Below are 18,360 nucleotides of genomic sequence, written 5' to 3'. Positions count from 1 at the left end.
GACGTACTTCAGAATTGCTGATCCGGTGTTCCCACCAGATTCGGGCAATGCTCCGAAGACATCGATGGTCAAACACTGAAAGTCTTTTGACGTCCTCGGCGCGCAGCGGCCAGGTTTCTGATCCACATAGTAATATGGAGCGCACCGCAACATTGTGAACTCGATCCTTGACAGAGAAGCTGATGTCACGCCTACGCCACAGGTGACGTAGGTTAGCAAAAGCTGCTCTGGCCTTCCCGATCCGGATGGAAGTATCATCTTTCGCCAAGAACCTAGTACTTGGCTATCGAATGGTTTTTTGAGTAGGTGCCAACCCCCCCGGGCCTCATTTTTGGAGATGCTGGCAGTGTGCAAACGAGCTGAAACAGTCTTTCTTCCCTATCGAGCCCGCACAAACCAGTATTTACGTTTATGTTGTGTCTTACAGCCAATGCTCAAACTTGATGACTAGCGAAGGTGACTGAAAGTCTGAGTACTGTGGCACGGTGGATGAAGCTTGAGGTGTTACTTCTAATTAGTTCGGTCGTCACACAACAGGCTTCTGAGACCCACCCAGAGTTTGTCTGGGAAACTTACACACAGGCAATAAATTATGATCCGTCATTCTGCGGCATACCACACTGCTTCTGTTTTCAATGTGCAGAAAGCACTTCATGGATGGTCGGGAGATTCAGAAATGTAGATTCTTAATTTCATTTGGCATTCAGAGTCGGTCAGATCGATCAGTCGTAGACGTTTTCGTCTGTGATAGCTCGAGTTCCTCCAGTTTGCGCGGATGAAGTCTGACTTTTTGAGTTCATATCCAGACACCGCCAAGGATACGCACTGCTTATAAGAGCTTCTTCCGTGGTTTTACAATATGGTATGAACAAAGTCAAATAATTGCACCAGTAATGAGAACATACCATTCGAACGAGAATGTTGTGGGTACTGATAAAGTCAGGCCGTCTCGAAAAGTTATCGTTGTGCTGTAAAAGTTCATAAGGCCAGAACAAATATTAGTCCGTCACTCACTCACTCACTCACTCACTCACTCACACGATGAAACAGGACTTGACCATATTGACAATGGAGACAAATTCATTTAAGTATAGGTGGAAACGAAATTCTCTGCTGGTGGTTGGATGAACCACGGTGGGTTTAACCGCTATACAGGGATCGTCTGTAGTCAGGGGTTTCGAGAGGACAGTCCTGGTTAGCTTGTGTGAGTTTTCGGTCTGTTAACATCAGAACCACCATCGCGCCCATGTAGTTTCAGTGTGGAACATCGAACTATAGTGGTTCTGACAGATCACGAGAGCATCGGATGGTGGCTTCTGTTGGTCTATGTGGTAATCTGGAGTAAGAAAACATTATTCCAACCGCAAGAGCCCTGTGTAAGTTATCGTGTGACAAGCCATGGGAATCGCTGTACATCCATTGCAAAGACGTGGGAGAAGACGGTGATGACTTGATTATGAATGTGTCTAACGGGAAAAATCACCTTTGAGATAGCCTTATTGCTTTTCGAAGGAAGTAGTCACTTTGACTACTTCCAGTGGCATCCTACTGGTTAATATCAAGCAGAATTAAAGACAGCGGGATACATACACTCATCTTCAAATTAAGTTGGAGTCGACAGGAAACTCAACTGTGTACCAGCTGAATCTCTCATCCATGGTATCCGAAGTGATTCATCTTACAAGGTGTCGAGCAGGTGAACAACACGAAGTCGGGACTTCGGGAGCCCAATTTCAGAGTGCACACGTGGTTTAACATCTCCCTAGGTTGGTTGCCCGTCCGAACCCCCCGCGAAGCTCACATCAAGTGGGTAAGAGATGTAGGACTGTGAATTCTTTCCTTATTGTTTGTCACGTATATGATCAGTCCACGGTTAATCGGGATCAGTCAGTTTCACGGTCTAAAGTATTCCGCCCCGGAGTTAACAGCTTCTTATGCTATCATTTGTAATGTCACATATAACTGGTTTTGCTCTGTTTCCACGCAAACCACAAGTTTCGCTTACGTAAGTCAATTTTGTTAGTAGTAACCTCTTATACTACGACCGGTTAACATGGATGCATTCCCACAAGCCCACTTCTGAAAGACATGCTCCGAGGCGTCGCAACCCAAAGGACCAGACACTTAATCGATTACCCACTCAGTGGCTACGATAAAGCGGCTGAAGTTTACCACACACACACACAGATTAATCCCCAAATATTTCGTGTAAGAGGGCCTTGGGCTGGCTCCCCATTAAAAAAACGACGTAGGTGCCCACTAGTGAAAACATCCCGGGTTGGAAAATAGGAACATTTAGAAGGGAGGTAGCGTTCGACAAAAGGGAGTATAACCAAAAAACTCGCGGAAATTAACAAACTAACCGACACCAAGTGTAAGTGATGTTGTGGACGACAGTCTCCTTAATGCCTTCTTATTACCGTGCCCCCCCTCCGGTCTGGATAGCCGCCCGATCGCCTGGTGCACTTGGCCAAACCAGGAAATGTCAATGAACGTGCGAACCGGCTGATCTATTGATCACTGTCGCGTACAGGCGGGTCAAAAAAGTGATACTAAGACTACGACTCATTTGTCAAGGGCGAGTGAATAACAACCAATGAAATCTGTCTCAACGAAAACGGTTATTCCATTGGCTGTTATATAGTCCCGTTACGTTCGGAGCTGGTTCTCCTAATGAGTGATCAGGCACAGACAATCATATGCTAGAGAACCTCTGCTTCCCGGACCCGGAAAGACCCTCATATCATCAAAAAAAAAATCACTTTGTGCAATAAGCCCTGTATTCCTAATCGATGTTACGTAATAAATGTTCACTTTTGCAAACTTTTGATCCCACGACTGTTTTCGATTCCCGGTCAGTGACCCATTGGTTGTTTGATGTAGGCCCCATCACCAATGAGAGCCTAACGTTACTGATTCCCCATCAATAACTGACTGTAGTGACCGTTTATTCGTCCACTGTTTAAACCCGTACATTGGTCGTTATCGATCCGGAACCCTTAGGATGAGTGATGTGAAGCGATACCGTTTCAGACCATCCCACCTTTCATTTTCTTATCAAATGCTTCCCCATAAAATCGTGAATTTCCTTTAAGGACAGAGTCAAACCCAACAGTTCCTTAGTCAGCAACTCTACTATCCCTTTCCACTTTGCGTTTCAAAAATCACTTGTGCAATAAGCCCTGTATTCCTAATCGATGTTACGTAATAAATGTTCACTTTTGCAAACTTTTGATCCCACGACTGTTTTCGATTCCCGGTCAGTGACCCATTGGTTGTTTGATGTAGGCCCCATCACCAATGAGAGCCTAACGTTACTGATTCCCCATCAATAACTGACTGTAGTGACCGTTTATTCGTCCACTGTTTAAACCCGTACATTGGTCGTTATCGATCCGGAACCCTTAGGATGAGTGATGTGAAGCGATACCGTTTCAGACCATCCCACCTTTCATTTTCTTATCAAATGCTTCCCCATAAAATCGTGAATTTCCTTTAAGGACAGAGTCAAACCCAACAGTTCCTTAGTCAGCAACTCTACTATCCCTTTCCACTTTGCGTTTCAGCACCAAGTGCGGACAATCTTCGTGAGCGGTCTTCCCCTGGATGCCAAACCCCGGGAGTTATATCTTCTTTTTCGAGGCTTCAAGGTAGGTTCTCGTGGAGTCACACGCACGCACGCACGCACCTTGTTTGGTACGCAGTGCGAAACAGGCAGTCACCGTAGCCGTTAAGAATGGCCAGTTCATCATTTCCAACTTTTTCGCTTGCTGAATAAGGACATCTAAGCTATCAAACATCGGCCCAGATCTTTGGATGTTTCCGCTTATTTTCTTTTGCTTTCTTTTATTGTTCCTTGATAGCGGTGTTAGCCTGAAGACACATTCATCGTAGATGTTTGCTTCCTGTTTGTTTTTTTTCTCTCCGTATTGCTCTTGTTATCCGTACAATCATCTGACCTACATTTGCCGCAACTTCGCTTGTCCATTACAAGCTGGTGCCAGAAAAACAAGACACGTGATCGCGATAGTCACACAAATCGATAATTTGCGACCAGTGTTAGAAAAAACGACTGATGAGAGCTTTGACAAGAAAAAATAGAGTTGGTAAAACCCCAGTATTATCTTATTTGAGATCACCTCAATTTTTCTCATCCATCACTAATCCATCGTGCCTATAAGGAATTCTGATATGGACATATTTTTATCAAACTCGGATTCAATACTACTTGTCAGTTTGAGAGTCACTCGGCTGTTTTCTATCCGGCCAAATGCATCAGGTGGTGAGAAGTTGGTGTACAGATTGATCTTTTTCTGAAGCCTTGTATAGCGGAGCCTCTGACAGGCTTAGTGTAATCTCAGTACATGCACGTGACCCAACCTTTACGTTCAGTCTGCCTCAAACTTCATTTGAATTTGTCTGTAAAGGATCAATCACTGTACTATCTCAACAAGCGGTGTTTCAGCTGGTTTAGGGCGTATCTCAAACGCTCGCCTTTATCCTGGTTGCTATGTTGGCTTGAAGGGGGAAAACCATAAACAGACCTATTGTTCCCCTGCTAATAGGAAATAGACACCTGCCGGAGTAACTACACAGTTTCATGACTAAGTCTCATAAAACGGTCTTCTCCCACCTGGACAAGTAGGTAGCCAAGTTAACTCGTAGACGGTTTGCCTCATATTCCACATTCGAATACACATTCAAAGATAAGCTTAATGGAACAGGAATCTCGTACGGGGATGGAAGGTGATTTTGGGTTTAGGCAACGATTACATGCATCAGGAGGGGGGGGGGTCGATAATTTTAGGTTGAACGGAGTGAGTCACATGACTCCCGCCTAAAGATCATCCCATGGTTGGTGTCTTGATATCGGCTTTCGATTTTTGACAGAACCCCTTATTGGACCGTTTGACATTACAACTTCAGCACGTGAGGCAGCTTTTTCTGTCTGGTAGGCACCGTAGAACAGGATAACAGGACGCAGTAACCGTAGGGTAGTCGTAAAAGTTTAGCCTGAAAGATCCCACAGAAGCTTCCAATTGTTGAACCATTTTACTCTTTTCAGCATCAACAACCATGGGGCACCAAGTTAATCAGGGGCGAGATTTGAATATATGAGAGTAAGCACAGTCAACGTCTGAGCTTATCACTGCACTTTCCCTGCATCTCACGGGGACACCCTAATCCACACATTCGTGTTTGTGTAGTCCAGAAAATTTCTGCTGAACCCAAAAAAGCACTCATCGGGACAACATGGATACGTGGTTGAGATTCGGGCTAGAGCAAGGGTCTTCGTTGAATAGGACGGTTTGTGTGCCGAGCCGACTGGTGGTCCCTTCAGGATCTATTCCGCCACCGGCGCGATCGAATTTGCACGGCATCTTCCAGACTGCAACACAGACTGAGCATCCTACGCACCTCCAAAAAGTTCGTCCTAGGTAGGGTAATTTCATATAAGTCTTCGATTCCAACCGAGCCTCCCAGTCTATTTGATGACAGATGAGAAGAGGATTTTCGTCTTTTCTAGAAGATTTTTCAATATTGCTCGTAAGTGCACTTGTGAGATTGGGGACTGCGGCTACCTCACTCAGTTCAGTGAGAGAGAGAGGGAGAGAAAGAAAGCCGTATACTCTAACCCGTTAATATATTCACCATATTGTTGCGTGACTTAGGACCACAGGTATCCATTGTGTGTGAAACGGCTCTGAGCGGAGCACAATACAGCTCGGTGTAGATCCTGACGCAATTATACTGCTACTCACAGTTAGCTAGTAGTTTCGTTGCAATCACACTTGCGCTAGTTATTTCCAGGGAAATTACTAGCTGCCCATCATGGGGCTTCACTTTTGTCTTTGGTTGTTCATAAGCAGTGAGCAAGTGATTTCGGCTGCGCAGTGATCACAAGACTGCGCCACAAAATCAATGTCTTGAAATGTACACGGTCGGATTAAGTCCTAGGATGATCGCTTACATTTTGAAAATGTTTTACCTCTCACTTGGCGAAATTCCGGTTCTTGCTTTAGCTCTGACAGAGTACACTTTGGACTCGACCGCTAATGCAAGACTGGAATGCAAAAGGTACAAAGAGCGCTATGCAATATAGGTCAAGTGAAAAGTATCGCTTACTATTGGACGAAACCTGGACACATTCCTCTACCAAACAGCTCTGGAGTATCATTACCTCACTGGCCCTGAACCAGGTGTCCTTGGGGCACGTGACCAGATACTCATTTCACATCCAGTTTTGAGGTTTTGGTGTACCGGTCCGTTTCCAATTGTCCGGTTTAAAAAGCAACCATAACTTAGATGTATCATGGCCGTACCAACGAAACAACAACCATACATTTGATGGCCGTGCACTGTTTACTCATGATAAGTATTGATCCAGCCAAACATCTTAGTTGAACTGGATATTGCGGATGAGAAACAAACGTTTTTTCAACATACGCAAAACCTTCGATCAGCCCCAGCCCTCTGGTCACTGGCTACATGATCACGTGTTCAACTGCCACAGCGCCACGTGACGCGATTAGGCGCACATATGGTCAGGTAACACGTAGCTTCCGTTGTTCTTTAATACAAGGAAGAATGACAAACAGGAATAAAAGTCCAACTGACAGTTCTGCATGATGGTGATAGTTTTGATGGGGCTCAGCTTGGACAGTAGTACGTATCCGTTTGTTCTAACAGTTTTTTGTAAGAATCCGCCCGACATTTGATAGTTCTGAAATTAATCGATATTTCCTTAATAAATAGGTTATATCAATGTATGGTTTAGTATTTAAAACTACTGTACCTCATAATTTTATCGATACAGGTGTGAATGGTTGCCCGGAATATAACCAACCTGGAGCATGAATTGGATCACTTGTTGCTAATCTGTTTTCCATCGTAGATCAGCAAATTCCGCATTCATAACAAGGCCGTTTCGGCTGACTAATTGGCACGCGAAGGTTAGAGTTGGTTTATCTATATTGACTTATTTTCAGTGAGTGGCTTCGCACTTTAAGTATGGACCGTGCTGTTCTTACCCCAATTCGAGACGAGTTTTCGGTTGATTGTCTTCTAAACCCAGACATACTTGCAGAGCAAGTATGCTGTATAGGCCACCTTCCAGAATGGAACATCATTGGTTGCCTTTTCAGAGTTTCTCACTAGAAGCTATCTCACTAAGTGTGCTGTTATCAATCAGTCGTTTATAGAGAGTACAGTGTTTCTGAAGGAACGCTACAAAGAACCTTCCCATATGGAAGGCCAAAAACTCCCTAGCCTATGCTTGAGTATTTTCACAACGAAGGGGGTGGCAAGTCCGATAAAACTTCGAATTGAAGTTTATTTCCAATCATCCAGTTCTCTTAGTCAGAGCTGAATGATAAGGTGGGGCGAGATGGCCCAATTGGTTGGAGCGTGAATTTACTGACCGAAAGGTCCGTGGTTCGAATCCGACCTCTGCCTCTCGACTCCGCCTGTCTAGGCTTGGACAACCTGGCAGTATCCCAGCCCTCGTGCTTCCTTTTGCTTTCTGCTTTTTCTTAGTCAGAGCCACTTATCAATCAAAAAGAAAGTAGTGTGAGCAGTTGTCGTAACAAGTATGCGTAGGCTGTATAGCAAAACTCTGCCATAGCAACAACCATTCTGATCGAACCCGCCTATCTCCCTTGTGAAGCGAGCGAACACCACTCAGTCACAAGGAGCGACCGCTAACTTCGATCAACTATGACCTGAAATCATCAAACCACACCGACCGTCTAATCACTTTTACTTCTTTATCGAGGACGTTTGACGTTTCTGAAATATGCGAAACTCGGGTTTCGCATGAGATCTAATTTGATCACAGTCCAGTGCGTTGTTCACTGGATTTGTCCCACTTGACTGCTGCATCTCAGTGATATCACTTATGGGGTCCAGTGACGCTTATTCGTCTGGTTTTTTGAAACAGTTTTCATGCTCCAACGGGGCCATTGTTGAGTTGAATGATCTTCACTAATCAGCTCAACATTATCAATCACCTGGTTGTACAAACTAGCAAGGCGTCCAGGTGTCTTTCTAAGCTGTCTCGATAAAACGATTAAGACGACTCTATAGAAATTGGTGGCAGTGCCAGTTGACTCGAGGGAAAGCAAGCTTGTCGTGAAGGGCTCCAGGGTTTTAATGCTTCAGGATGCCTATCAAGTCATCCATGGGAAAGTTTCAGGATGTCTCAACATGAAAAAGTTATAGTGTGCTCCTCTCACTAGTTGAAAGTTAAATCAAGGTTTTCCTGGGATGCCGAACCCTTACCAATTAATCGTACACTAATGAAAGAAAGAACTGTCTGTCTTGTGAATCTGTTAACCGTAGTAACATTTTGGGTCACAAGTGTAGAGAATTTAATCAACTGCCAATATTCTCTGAAACGGTTATTAACGGGAATCAGAGTTGTCCGCATACCAGGCAGTTTTTGGATTGCTCAGACATGTGCAAGTTTGTCCAGCTGTCTACAGTCCGCTTTAACAGCTGGTAGATGTTGGGGTGGATGACACGACTCATTGAAGTAGTGAAAAACGAAAGATTATCTTTGAACTCATTCTCAGATTTTGCGGTTTTTACAGTATCCTACGGTTTTCTACGTTATCCCACGTGATCACTCTTTTTGTCTGCTCTCTGTAACTGTTATTTAGTCGATCCCTTCATTTGACTAGATTAAGCAATCATCTTCAAGGCGTTCAGTGTTTGTTCCGAAACGTTTCCAAATATGAGAAGATAGGTGTTTGTTTCTGATGTTGCTTTTGAGTAAAACTCAATAGGTAGAACTTGGTGGGCAAACAAATTTTAACTGTGAGTCATAGAGTTCCAGGGGACACTTAAAACCAGGAACATTTTTTGAGACTTGACCCCACGGTAGGTGTATCGGTGGTTAAGGTCCGTAGTTCGAAACCAACCCGGCGGTCACGATTACCCCAGTGTAGGCTTGGGGGGCCTTGCAGTGCCTCGAGTGGCATGGCACAAAGGGCGTTACAACTAAGGAAGAGACAGGCGCTACTATATTCAAGTAACCGGCGCACACGGAACCCTGAGTTTCTTCGCACCTAAGTTTCCCGGGCCGACCGGATGACGAGGTCGACATCTATCATCAAATCTTTGGGCAGTTTCTACACAATTCCTACAGAAATCCGTCAATTGCTGACGGGATCTAAACGTGTTTGGTTTTATTTTCAAAAGTTTGGCTATGTCAGTCCATTTTCGGCCAGCCTCGCATGCGAAAAATATCATCACCAGTTTGAAACAGAGTAGTAGCGCTTGTTCGGAACGACTTCATCTCGTCAATACCTGTAAGAGGTGACTGAACGTATAACATAGAAAAGTATTGTTAAATCCGTTCCTAGAGTTTACAAGTTTACCAAGCTAACTTGATACACTACTCCAACACGTCCAACTCTCCACTGTTGTCGGACAATAAACAGTATTTCCCTGAGGAGATCAGCCTCCCCGCACAGATAGCGGCACAGTTACGTTCTTCGTCAGCCCGCGTTGCTGTGCAGCGGAGTGAGCAATGGTAGATTATATCCTTCAGATCGCATTGTTGTTTCATTGTCCTTCTCAAAGGTCTCAAGTCCATTTGGCTAACATACCCATTTAAACCGTTTTTCCTGCGCTCCCTACTCCGCTGTCATGGATTCGGACGTTCAGTGGTATACAAGGTCAGCGTTGCTGAGTAAACTCTGCCACTCCCCAACCCCGCTACACCCATACACATAGATACACAGACACACTATGCCTTGCACCCCACCCTCGATATTATACCACCTGGGCCTCGTTTCACATTTTTATTCATTCATTCGTCGGCTCTGAGTAACTAATGTTGCTTTGGATGTTCACACCGTCGTAAATAGGTGCCTACACAGACACACATCCACAGAGCAACACCCAGACACCACTAGTCTTGTCCTTCACCTACCCCCACCTCTTTCTACGTGTTAACGTACTTTTTACGTGTATTCTTTTGGCTATCTCTCTCTCTTGCCCGGAATCGCACCCAACGATCCAAAAGTGCACATTTTGATCATTTACACACCTGGGAAAGCCAGGTGTGTGCGTGCGTGTGTGTGTGTAAACTCAAGGTTACATGTGCCTTACCAGAATGTCGTCATCCGTCTTGATTGGTTTGAAGTGAACCATTTTGGTGACGTCACAGATTTCTCCGGGCAGTCTGTTCATACTCTGCTGACTGGGGTCATCCCCATACTATTGTAATGTTCTCCTTCGAGAAGCCTTGACAACGATATCAGTGCAAGACGCCTAATCTATGGGAAGAAACCGACAACATCGTAAGACGTTTGCATTTTGTATGGTGCGAGCGACCCCGATACTCAGTTCTGTGACTCAAACAAAATAGTTCGACGTTGTCCACAGACGCTTTTGACCCGAGCTATAACGGAGGAGTCACTAGCTGGACGTAAGTCACAGCGAAAACGTCAGGTATGTCCATTACTGAGCTGTCGTGAGTTGCTCCAGTCAATGCTCCCAGTTCGTTGTATTCAGCCCACGGTACAAATGTTGGCCGAGTTAAAGAAATCTTAGAGAAGGACACACTGATGTTGCGGGATAGTGTATCAACGGCTCTCATGTTCTTAGCCATTTAATGTGCGGAACCGATGGTATCTGGCTATTTTTGGTACCAGAAGCAGTTCATCCCTCGGTTCCAGTGATTTGTCTCCTGGATAAGCAACCGTCTCGGCGGCATTCCTTCTTGGAGAACTCGTCGCATGTCTCTAGGCATACTGTGTCGCCACAACCTCCGTGTTGTCCATAACTTTCCCAGTCTCGATGAATTAAGATTTCCACTTTCTGAACTGGTTCGTGTTCCACGTGGCCCGTAAACAAACGGTTGCTAGGCTACGGACGATCGATTATTATTTTGGCCGACATTAGCGTTGTCGCGTTTTGGAACCGTACGGCTCATCGATTCCGGTGACCTGAACACAACTTTGTACTATTGCTATCACAAATGAGAAAAACCAGAGAGTTTAACCGTGTTTCCGTTAAACGAAGCTTTCAGGACTAAGCAAGGAACTCTGATGTCGGAAATGAAGTAGAAAGCCGCGTTGATCTGCGGATAGGTATCAGACGACCTATAAACGGAAGATAGCCGGTTTGCCCGGGTATTATTTTATAGAAGGTATTCGCGAAAACGGTTATTTCATTCTGATGGTACTGGAAACGGTTAATTTGGTCATCTCTCCTATGGAGAAGCGTCCAGTTTGAGGAAGCACTTGATATTTCCCTAGGTTGTATCGCCGTGAGTAGGAGTGCTGTCTCATACCCCGTCCATCAGACAACCTTCCCTGCAACAAACCCCATAAAGTAGAGTAAAACGATCGCAAGAAATGGACTGTTTGTTCCTTGCCGCAACAGATATTATCATCACGATGTTCTCATAGCTTTTCTGATTACTACTCATACGCATTGAGATCGTGGCTTTGCTTTAATCTATTCCAGACGTTTAGGAACTTTCTCCTAAATGGCGGTCATGGTAATCTTCCTTCAATATTTCTTCCCCATAGCCGATAAACCTGGCTCTTTAGACATCCTGTCCTGTGCTAAAGATATTTACGGAATTCCGCTCAAAAGTAACCATACGAGGCACGTGGGCACGTGGACCAGTGTTTCAACTTTGTTTTACTTATCTAAATGATTCGGCACGGCACCAGTGAACACCACACCACTGTTTTACTTTGTTTTTAGACAGACAGTCCGAGAAGCTTCAAGTTTTTGGTGCATATCGTCCCCAGTTATTCCCACTCCCCTCGTGCTCCATCTTTGGTCTTCCTCATTAGGCACCAAGTTTGATATCCATTAGGAAAATCTCACTGGTTTTGGCACATCGATCGAAGCACCTCCGTGATCCCAACTCTATCGTGTTAGTTTACCCATCTGACTTTTGGTTCTCCCCTTTTTTCTCTGTTTCTCTCTCCATCCGAACCGTCTGTTCGTTACCAACCACATGCGCCACTCTCCGCACCAAACGTTTGTGGGAATTTGCGCCAACTTCCTGTTTGATGCGGGACTGGATCTTCGTTTGCACAATATTTTCTTGGGATGACTTGTCAAACTTCCGCAGGGTTATCAATCTTCAACGTTGAAACCGGCCGGTAAAAACGGAAAACCAACGGCTGTGAGTTCTACTCGTTATTGTATCACTGGTGTTATTGCCATTCGCACCTTGCCTAATCAGGTGACGTCAACACTACATCCACAAAAAGTTCCTCCGAAGAACGTGTGATCGTCCGTTTCAGAGAGGTGGCTGCCTTCAGCTGTAGGTGTTTGTTCTTTCCATACTAAGACCAGTATCAAAATCATTTCGTTGCATTCCGTGCATGACCCATGTGAAGCCATTCGGAGTAGCAATCGGCTGAATGCGTACTTCGCTCCACAAACCATAACAACAGACTTTCATTTTGGAAAGCACACTTCTTGGTTACTGATCCGACCCATCATCTTCAGGTAGCCATTGACTAACGTTTATGAGTATCCTCCTTGCTCTAAGTGATTAGTTTTCCAAGCAAGTACACATCAAAAAGCACTTTTGGCTCAATATACTGTATTTTATCGATTTCATACCTTGTGAGACCCTCAGGGCATATGGTATGCTGTGTCAGTTCTTAAACTTTTGTGAAACAAGGGGTAAGGGGTCAGTTTGCAAACATATTGATGCCGAAGACTGTTCAATCAAAAATTTTTATCTATATAGGTAGGAAAATGGCTTATCCCTCCAATTAGGCTCATTTCATTGCAAACTTTCTGCAAATGGTCTGTTTGGCACTTGCCGCTCCTCTTGGCACAAAATTCAAAAGAATAACTGACATACCAAACTTCTGGTTGTACTCGCAAGTACTATCTGGTGCTTTTTTCTCAAGACATTACGGATGGACTCTGTTTGTCACACTGCTAAGCTAAGTACTCTTGTATCGATTGAACGATACTCGGTTCTGTCCTAATCCCTTCCGACTTTTATTGGTCTGGTCACTGAAGCCAACACGCACCGGTTATTAGTAGTACGTTGAGATTTTGGAATTTCTCATCAAAAGTGTGGTCCCGAAATCAGTCTATGCCAGAAAGTGTCAAGAGGCAGTATGCAGCTGTTTTAGCCTTAGTGAGAATCATTGGCAGCGCACATCTCAATAATCGAAATCTTTTGGCTAGAAGGTGAAGACTAAACCGTTCGGTGACCAGCGGTTGATCAACAGTGGGATTAGCTCGTACTTAGCACGGTAGGTACAATATCAGCTAAGAAAAAAGTCATGCCAAAAAAGAAGGATAAACCACAAGATGAGTGAACTTTCTCTCTGAGAAATTGTCACGAGCCTACATGATGTGATGGCACTCTGTCCAATCTAAGTGCGAGTTAATCACACCGCTGATTAGCTGCTGGTGGCGCAATGGTTTAAACCCTCAGCTCCTACTCAACTGCTCGGTATGATTCAATAGTCTGAACTACTGTCAGGAGGGGTTTTCGAACCGCAATGCACGGAGTTAAGCGTGTGCTTTTCCTGTAACAGTAACTCGAACCATCGGATACCGTCTGCGATTAGTAACCGTCCTCAGAACTCCCCACATCCTGTGTAGTAAACCACATTGATGAGACAGCTATCTACCAGTGTAAAGTGTACTATTTGCCTGACTATCGGCGAACGTGGGTTCGGCAGGAACTTTATTCGATCGCCAAATCCTATGGATTAGCCCGTACTTAGCATGGTAGGTACAATATCAGCTAAGAAAAAAGTCATGCCAAAAAAGAAGGATAAACCACAAGATGAGTGAACTTTCTCTCTGAGAAATTGTCACGAGCCTACATGATGTGATGGCACTCTGTCCAATCTAAGTGCGAGTTAATCACACCGCTGATTAGCTGCTGGTGGCGCAATGGTTTAAACCCTCAGCTCCTACTCAACTGCTCGGTATGATTCAATAGTCTGAAATACTGTCAGAAGGGGTTTTCGAACCGCAATGCACGGAGTGTGCGTGTGCTTTCCCTGTGACAGTAACTCAAACCATCGGATACCGTTTGCGATTTGTAACCGTCCTCAGAACTCCCCACATCCTGCTACTGTCAGGAGGGGTTTTCGAACCGCAATGCACGGAGTTAAGCGTGTGCTTTTCCTGTAACAGTAACTCGAACCATCGGATACCGTCTGCGATTAGTAACCGTCCTCAGAACTCCCCACATCCTGTGTAGTAAACCACATTGATGAGACAGCTATCTACCAGTGTAAAGTGTACTATTTGCCTGACTATCGGCGAACCTGGGTTCGGCAGGAACTTTATTCGATCGCCAAATCCTATGGTCTGGTTTGAATAGACGGATGTTGTCATGCAACACAACCGCTCATTGACGAAATCGGTACACCTCTCCATTCTTCGGCAATACTGCAATTTCCCACTTGGTTTTGAAATGAAGATGATACCTGAATACTCGTGGCTAGTCGCGAGTTGTGTGATTGTACTGGACTGCTCGGAAACTCGATCAGCACAGCCAAAACCATTGCGGGCGTGTTGTTCCACAACTGGTGGGAAGCAACATAAATCGCCGAAACGTGGACTTTTTCAAGTGTTCAGCTGGAATGAACCAGGGGTGTTCGTCGTGCACCAATAGAATCGTAATAACGCAGTTCAAACTCTGACACGGTCGAGAATGTTACTTGCTGACTAGCTTCAAAAAGGCAATTTTGGTACCTGTCCCGTTCAGCGATTGCTACTTTACTAGTCTCAAGGATAAGGCTTGCTCAGTATTGTTGAGCGGTGCCACGTTTACGCACAGAATTTACATCCTCAATGCCGATTTTGGTCTAGTCTGTCCTCTATTGGTCGAGCGCAGGACGTCTTGTGATATAGTTTAAGTACTGAAAGGAAAAAAACTAGACTTGAAGGTAGAAAGGGATTTGACTGGGGTGGTTGCGAGATACCTTTCCCAACGAGATCCATCGGTGTTCAGCATGTCATATTACGTCGTGGGAGCTCTCTGAAGTCGCTTGAAGTCCAGACATGCTAGTAACTGCTCAGAGTGCTATCAACGATTGCTTTAGATGGATCGTATGTGTTATCTAGAAGAAATGGAGATGCCCATCTGAATTAGATGAGTACGATTTACTCAGAGACATCTTGGAGAAAAGACTCCGATCGGTGAAGACGCGTCCACTGCGTCATCTATGAATACGATGCCTGGGCACGGTAATCCGTCCAAAGGAGTCCACTACTAAAAACTGGGAGGTGTTTCTCTCCGGAGAGATCGCAACCTCAGTAACGGGTACCGGCTATCCAGGATAGCGAGTGTTCTTCAGAGGAGTGCTCTTTGGGTTCATTACACTGGGTGATTGGGCACATGGAAGTCGCTTTTAAGAAGACCCTGTACCCATATTTTTCAGATGGTCTCTCACATCGATGGACGATGCCAATTGATGATACTGTACACAGGTCTGTGACAGTTTTTCTAAGGCAGCTAAGCCTATTCTAGTGAAATTTCTCCTCTTTCGGAGAGGATCGCTCATCAACAATCATAGCAAGTAGTCCGACTCATTGGCTAAAACCCGCCCCTCCTTTGCGCTTTGAATCGATCGGCCTGCAGCGCACGTGGGTTGACCAAGTATCTTGGGCGTTTCCAGCCCACTGAAACTAAGCACGGTTCTGATTGTTGGACATGCGTATAATGCCCGCCCTAGACAGCTAAAATGCGATTTCGGATATACAGTTTTTTGGTACTACCCCTAAGTTGTGTCGTGTCAGGTCGAATTCATCGGATTCATAAAACGAAATCCAACGGTATGCATCCCCATTGAGGAGGGAAGACACTTTGGTGATGGGTGAGCAGTTACACCAAATGGGGTATAAGACCAATGAACGGGACCAAAGTTTGATGCCCACAAGTTTGTAGGGTCGACTTTGTTCCGAAAACATGGGATTGTCACACATAGTGTCGAACAGCAGACACAATCAGGTCAGAGGTTGGTCGTGTTCGTGATCTGCGATCAGTGAATTTCATCTCGGGCAGGTTGAATTCATAACGGAGGGTCGTAGGATTCCTGAGTCCACTTGAACTCAAGTGTTGTAACATGTCCCAACCGATGAAAACTAAAAAAACTTGTCACTATGTGAATTTATGCACTCTGAAGCGACAGAAAAACAGTTTTTGCTTGACTTCCAACATTCTGTGCCCGTTATTCATCGGCTAAAATGAGAGTAAACCAGGAGGGTTGATACAAATAATTTTTTTTGTTTTCACCTTGGTTCAACTTGGGTTGAACCATCTGTCCTTCTTGCTGTCCGATTGGTCCTTGGTCACTGACCCTGGAGATTGTCCTTTAACTATTGTCTCAAGAGTAGCTAGTACGAGTTTGTGATAATAACCGCTATAAAGAACGAGTGATTCTGTGCACCGTTAAGTGTGGAATCAGCTACCTGTTTTGAGTGTACTCGAAGCCGCATGGACGGGTTCACTGGGTCACGATCCTACTACTGTCACAGCCGAGGGTTCCGACGGCTGTCTGTGTCTCAGATGGACCACGACGGTATCTGAGGCCTAGACACCAACGGTGTAGACACGATGGCATAGTATAGCACGTGTGTGTGTGTGTGTACTTTAGGGAACAAAGATTTAGATTTAGATTTATTACTGAAACAGAGGGTCGGTATTTGTCGATGTTATGTCCTGATTTGCGTTCCCGTATTTTTATTTTAAAGCCCGTGGGATTCGTTACCTTCGATTCACGTGAACAAGCGGAAGATGCTATGCGTAAGCTTCAGGTAAGCTCTGGAACATACTGATGTATGGAGTTGCAGAGTTTTTTTCCACGTTGATTTCCAATCTGAGGGATTGGGAAAATACTGAACCGGGGAGGCTCAGTGTTGACACCAAGTTTTGTGGAGTGTCTTGGAAGGCTGTGCAATTAACAGCTTTGTCAGGTAAAGCGAATCAACAGTAGGGAATTGGCTCGGTAATTCTAGAATTTCTTGGAGATCCGATCAAAAGTTTGTGTTGTGTTCGCAAACTCAAGTGAGCCCCAGTTGGATTCGACAGGTGGTCCCTTGTGATCTGTTGTTACGAGATGACGGCAATGGTTTCCAGCAAACAAATAACACGTCTAATGCTGATTGGTTGACTGGGTTTTGAGCTGTATGCGCACCCAATGTCGTCGGTTGACTAACACAGATATCGTCCGAAAGGTCCACAAAGTGCACAGAATGTGTACTTTTTACCGACAACATAAAGTCCGCTACTCAAGTTACTTTCCTTGCCTCCTTTCATTTTGTTCAATAGCTACAGACACTATACAAACACGGGAGTATTGTCCGGGTCTGTTATCCACGTTTATGGTAGTTTAATATTGGTTCACGTTTCTGTTTGTCAGTCTCTCTTCTCCAAACTCACGTTGATTCTTTTGACCTGTTCAGGGTGTAAAGTTCGATCCGGAGGGGAATCAACTCATGCGGCTTGAATTTGCTCGAACCAACACGAAAGTGACGAAACCGAAATTTATTTCGGCCGGTGGAGTCCCCTTTGGTGGCCTCAGTCCCACTGCCAATGCGCTACAGGCGGGCTTGGGACAACACACCATTACCGGTTGTCCCGCTAGTTTGGTCGCCGCAGGTGGTCTTCCAGCACTTTTCACGGGACTTCAGCCGTCCATTCTCTCACAGTTAGCCAACGCCGGTGGGACTGGTCCTTGTAAGTCGTTCATTCAGAGGCTAAGTAGCTTCCACTGTTTTAAGCGTTGATTTCACGATGAACACAGGTCACACATGAAGTCTTTCGTGGGTTCTTCCAAACATGGTTTTGACCCTGCTAGCCAAATTTTCTTCCCTCATACACTACACATTCTACTTTGGTTGAAGAGTTACCAGTTTAGGTTACCTAACGGACTGATATGAGTAGTATGAATTTTTTCTGTTGAATCAAATTTTTCCAACAGAGTAATCGGCTTAAAGTCTGAAGAGTTTTTTTTAACTCCAGTTTTAAAATTATTATTATTCAATGAAGTTTTTCTCGCCTTAAAAAACCGAGAAGCTGCTGCATTCTTGCTAGATTTATCGCTGGTGAGTATGTTACCATTTTCTACGGTGATTTGGAACTTCGATGATTACTGGCTGGTTGAGTAACATCTCCTCAAGGTGAGGTTTTTGCGGGTCTCCATAGAGGACCAACAATGAACCACTGTCTGTTCATTCCGAAGGGAGACCCCCAAGAACGTTTGATTTTGGAGTTTTAGGTTTCCTAAAGTCTCTAAGAATCACCTGGTTTAGGTATCACAAGGAATTCATGGGACCGTTGCTGGTAAGGAAAAAATATATATATATATATATATATGTATATATAACAGCCTTCTAATA

At 44.8% G+C, this 18,360-nt stretch overlaps 1 protein-coding gene across 1 annotated transcript in view; it reads left to right on the top strand.

The window, feature by feature from the left end:
• The window catches only part of T265_13720 (hypothetical protein), a gene marked incomplete at both ends in the record, with an annotated part of 61,230 nt that overhangs the window by 20,583 nt on the left and 22,287 nt on the right, over nucleotides 1-18,360 (top strand). The window contains 3 exons of the mRNA XM_009170193.1: nucleotides 3,567-3,650; nucleotides 16,714-16,776; nucleotides 17,425-17,698. Of these exons, the coding sequence (XP_009168457.1) occupies nucleotides 3,567-3,650; nucleotides 16,714-16,776; nucleotides 17,425-17,698 (421 nt within the window). The remainder of the gene's footprint in view (nucleotides 1-3,566; nucleotides 3,651-16,713; nucleotides 16,777-17,424; nucleotides 17,699-18,360) is intronic.

The sequence above is a fragment of the Opisthorchis viverrini genome (genome assembly GCF_000715545.1).
Source record: "Opisthorchis viverrini unplaced genomic scaffold opera_v5_95, whole genome shotgun sequence".
Taxonomy (NCBI): Eukaryota; Metazoa; Platyhelminthes; class Trematoda; order Opisthorchiida; family Opisthorchiidae; genus Opisthorchis; species Opisthorchis viverrini.
This window is presented reverse-complemented; position numbering and strand designations above follow the sequence as displayed.